Below are 2,272 nucleotides of genomic sequence, written 5' to 3' on the forward strand. Positions count from 1 at the left end.
GGCCACCCCCGCCCCGCCCTGCTGGCCCCAGCCTGGGGAGCCACGTCCCCGCTCCCCGACACCAAGGGCAGGGAGAGGGGCTCTGCCCCTTCCCAGGTGCTGGGGAGGAAGGCAGGAGCCCTGGCAGCTGCCTGCGCCGTGCGTTGTCCTCCCTGTTCTTGGAGAAGCCTGACCCGTCCCCTCCTCTCGTCCTGTCCCAGGTCCGGTTACAAACGCCTTCATAGTGCTGGCCCCAGCCAACATGTTCAACCCGGACGGGAAACCCAGTGTGCCTCTCCCCAAATTCAGCAAACACCTCCATGGCACCGAGAGCAACGATGAGCAGGGGAGCGAGGGAGTGACGCTGCGCCTCGGGCTCCACCAGCAGGTACCGGGGAGGAGCGGGCTGCTGGGGAGGGGGTGGTGGAGGGTGGGCGGGGGGGAACTGTGCCAGAGGGTGCAAAATTTCTCCTCCAGCCAGAGCAGCGGCGGCAGCTGATCGGTGCTGATCACTGCTGATGGGCAGCAGCTCCTCGGCCTGTTCTGATCTTCCCCCATGCTACTGAACTTCCCCACGTGCCATTTGTTAAGGCAGTGGAATTGCCTGGTTGCCTGCCTTGTGTCGGGAGGCAGGAGGCAGGCAGGAGCCAGGCAAGAGGCAGGCAAGCTCTTCCCTTGCTCTCAGCTGCGTTTGGGCTGTGCTTGGCCAGGGGAGAGGAGCCCCCAGACAGAGGTCTCCAAGTGGAGCAGGGTCCCGGCTGGGGCACAGTGTGTCCCTTTGAAGTCACCCCAGTGTGGCCATCCCCAGGCAGGGGGGTATCCTGCACCGTCAGTGGTCCACAGGCTTGCTGCTTGCCGTGCTGCTCTGTCTGTCCCCTGGTCTCCCTGCCAGTGGTCCCAGAGCTGCTCTCCTCTGTCAGTGTCTGTCCCCGGGCGAGCGGCAGCCCTGCCACGGCTGATGGATGAGCTCTGTGTAGGGGAGGTGCCAGCGGGTCCAGGAGGGGCTGTTGCCTGCTACTTGGTGGCGGGGACGGCACGCTGGCAGTGCAGGGCCAGCTTGGGTGCTGCTTTGGAAATGTCCATCCCGCAGTCAGTCGGGCTGCTCCGCTCACAGCACGATGCCAGGAGAGCGGCCTGCGGCACAGCCAGCCCAGCGCCTCCCCCTGCCCGGGCAAAGGGCTCTGTCCCTGCTGGCGCTGGAGCTTGGCAGAGCCCTGCTCAAGGCTCTCGAGGGGACCGTTTGGGGCCCCTGTCCCTGCCCAGCCCTGGGCACAGACCTTTCATTTGTGAAAGGGGCTGCAGCTCCAGCCAGGCTCTGCCGGTGCCGCAGCGTTGGCCGGACCCCACTGGAGCCTCTGCTCGGTCACCGCTTTGGCCTGCGGGGATGGGGATGGGGGATGGAGGGGGGTTCCTTTGCCTGCTTCAGCGGGGAAGCCTGCCCACCCTGGGAGAGGGCTGGGCTCTTCTGTATCAACATCTCTTGTCTGGTCCCTGCAGGAGTCTGGGGAGAGCTACCTGGAGAAGGCTGAGAAGATGTACTCGCAGATGTACTCAACAAGGGAAAAGGTGAGAGCTGCTCCGAGACGGGGGAGTCGCGTCCTTCGGGTACAGATCCCTCCGGGATCCCTCTCTCCAGCTGAAGCAGCCCTTAGGGCACTGTGCGAAGCCGTGGGGTGGAAGGATCCCTGGAATTTGCTGATGGTGTAGGCAGGAGGGGCTGCAGTTTGAGTAGGAGACGGAGGAGGGAGAGGACAAAAAGAGTTTGGGATTTGCTGCCGTCTGGGGGAGCGCTCGCCTCCACTTGCCAGAGGTGAGACCCAGGCACCTGAAGCTTTTCTGTTGCGTTTTCTGTCACAGAACCTGGTGGGAGACCAGGAGCATCTGACGATCCAGGTGAGTGAGCTGGAAGAGGAGGTGAGCACCCTCCGGAAAATCAACAAGAACCTCTTTGACTTCTCCGCTCGCATCATCACCAAACCAGCCAAATGAAGAGGCACCCCCTGCCCTCACACCCCTCTGCCTCTCCCTGCCCAGCTCCTGGGGAAGAACCAGCCCCCCCTTGGGCACCCGCAGGCACGCAAGCACGCCTGGCTCGCGTCCTCGCCAGCACCGGTCACGCGGCACACGCCGGAGCATTTGCCTGCTCGGTCTGGCATCCGTTCGATGACACAGGACTCAGACAAGCGCGGGGGCCACAGGGCTGCTGCGTGCGGGACAACACAGGGACTGTTTTTACCCCGAAGCGCCGCTCGGTGCCGGCGGGGGCAGACGCGGAGGGGCCCGGCCGCGGGGG

The 2,272-nt window shown here is 64.7% G+C and overlaps 1 protein-coding gene across 1 annotated transcript in view; it reads left to right on the forward strand.

The window, feature by feature from the left end:
- Nucleotides 1-2,264, forward strand: part of WDR18 (WD repeat domain 18) — a gene marked incomplete at its 5' end in the record, with an annotated part of 9,714 nt that extends 7,450 nt beyond the window's left edge. The window contains 3 exons of the mRNA XM_009640053.2: nucleotides 201-367; nucleotides 1,477-1,545; nucleotides 1,837-2,264. Of these exons, the coding sequence (XP_009638348.2) occupies nucleotides 201-367; nucleotides 1,477-1,545; nucleotides 1,837-1,968 (368 nt within the window). The remainder of the gene's footprint in view (nucleotides 1-200; nucleotides 368-1,476; nucleotides 1,546-1,836) is intronic.
- Nucleotides 2,265-2,272: the final 8 nt, after the last annotated feature.

The sequence above is a fragment of the Egretta garzetta genome, unplaced genomic scaffold (genome assembly GCF_000687185.1).
Source record: "Egretta garzetta isolate BGI_Z169 unplaced genomic scaffold, ASM68718v1 scaffold396, whole genome shotgun sequence".
In the NCBI taxonomy this organism is placed as follows: domain Eukaryota; kingdom Metazoa; phylum Chordata; class Aves; order Pelecaniformes; family Ardeidae; genus Egretta; species Egretta garzetta.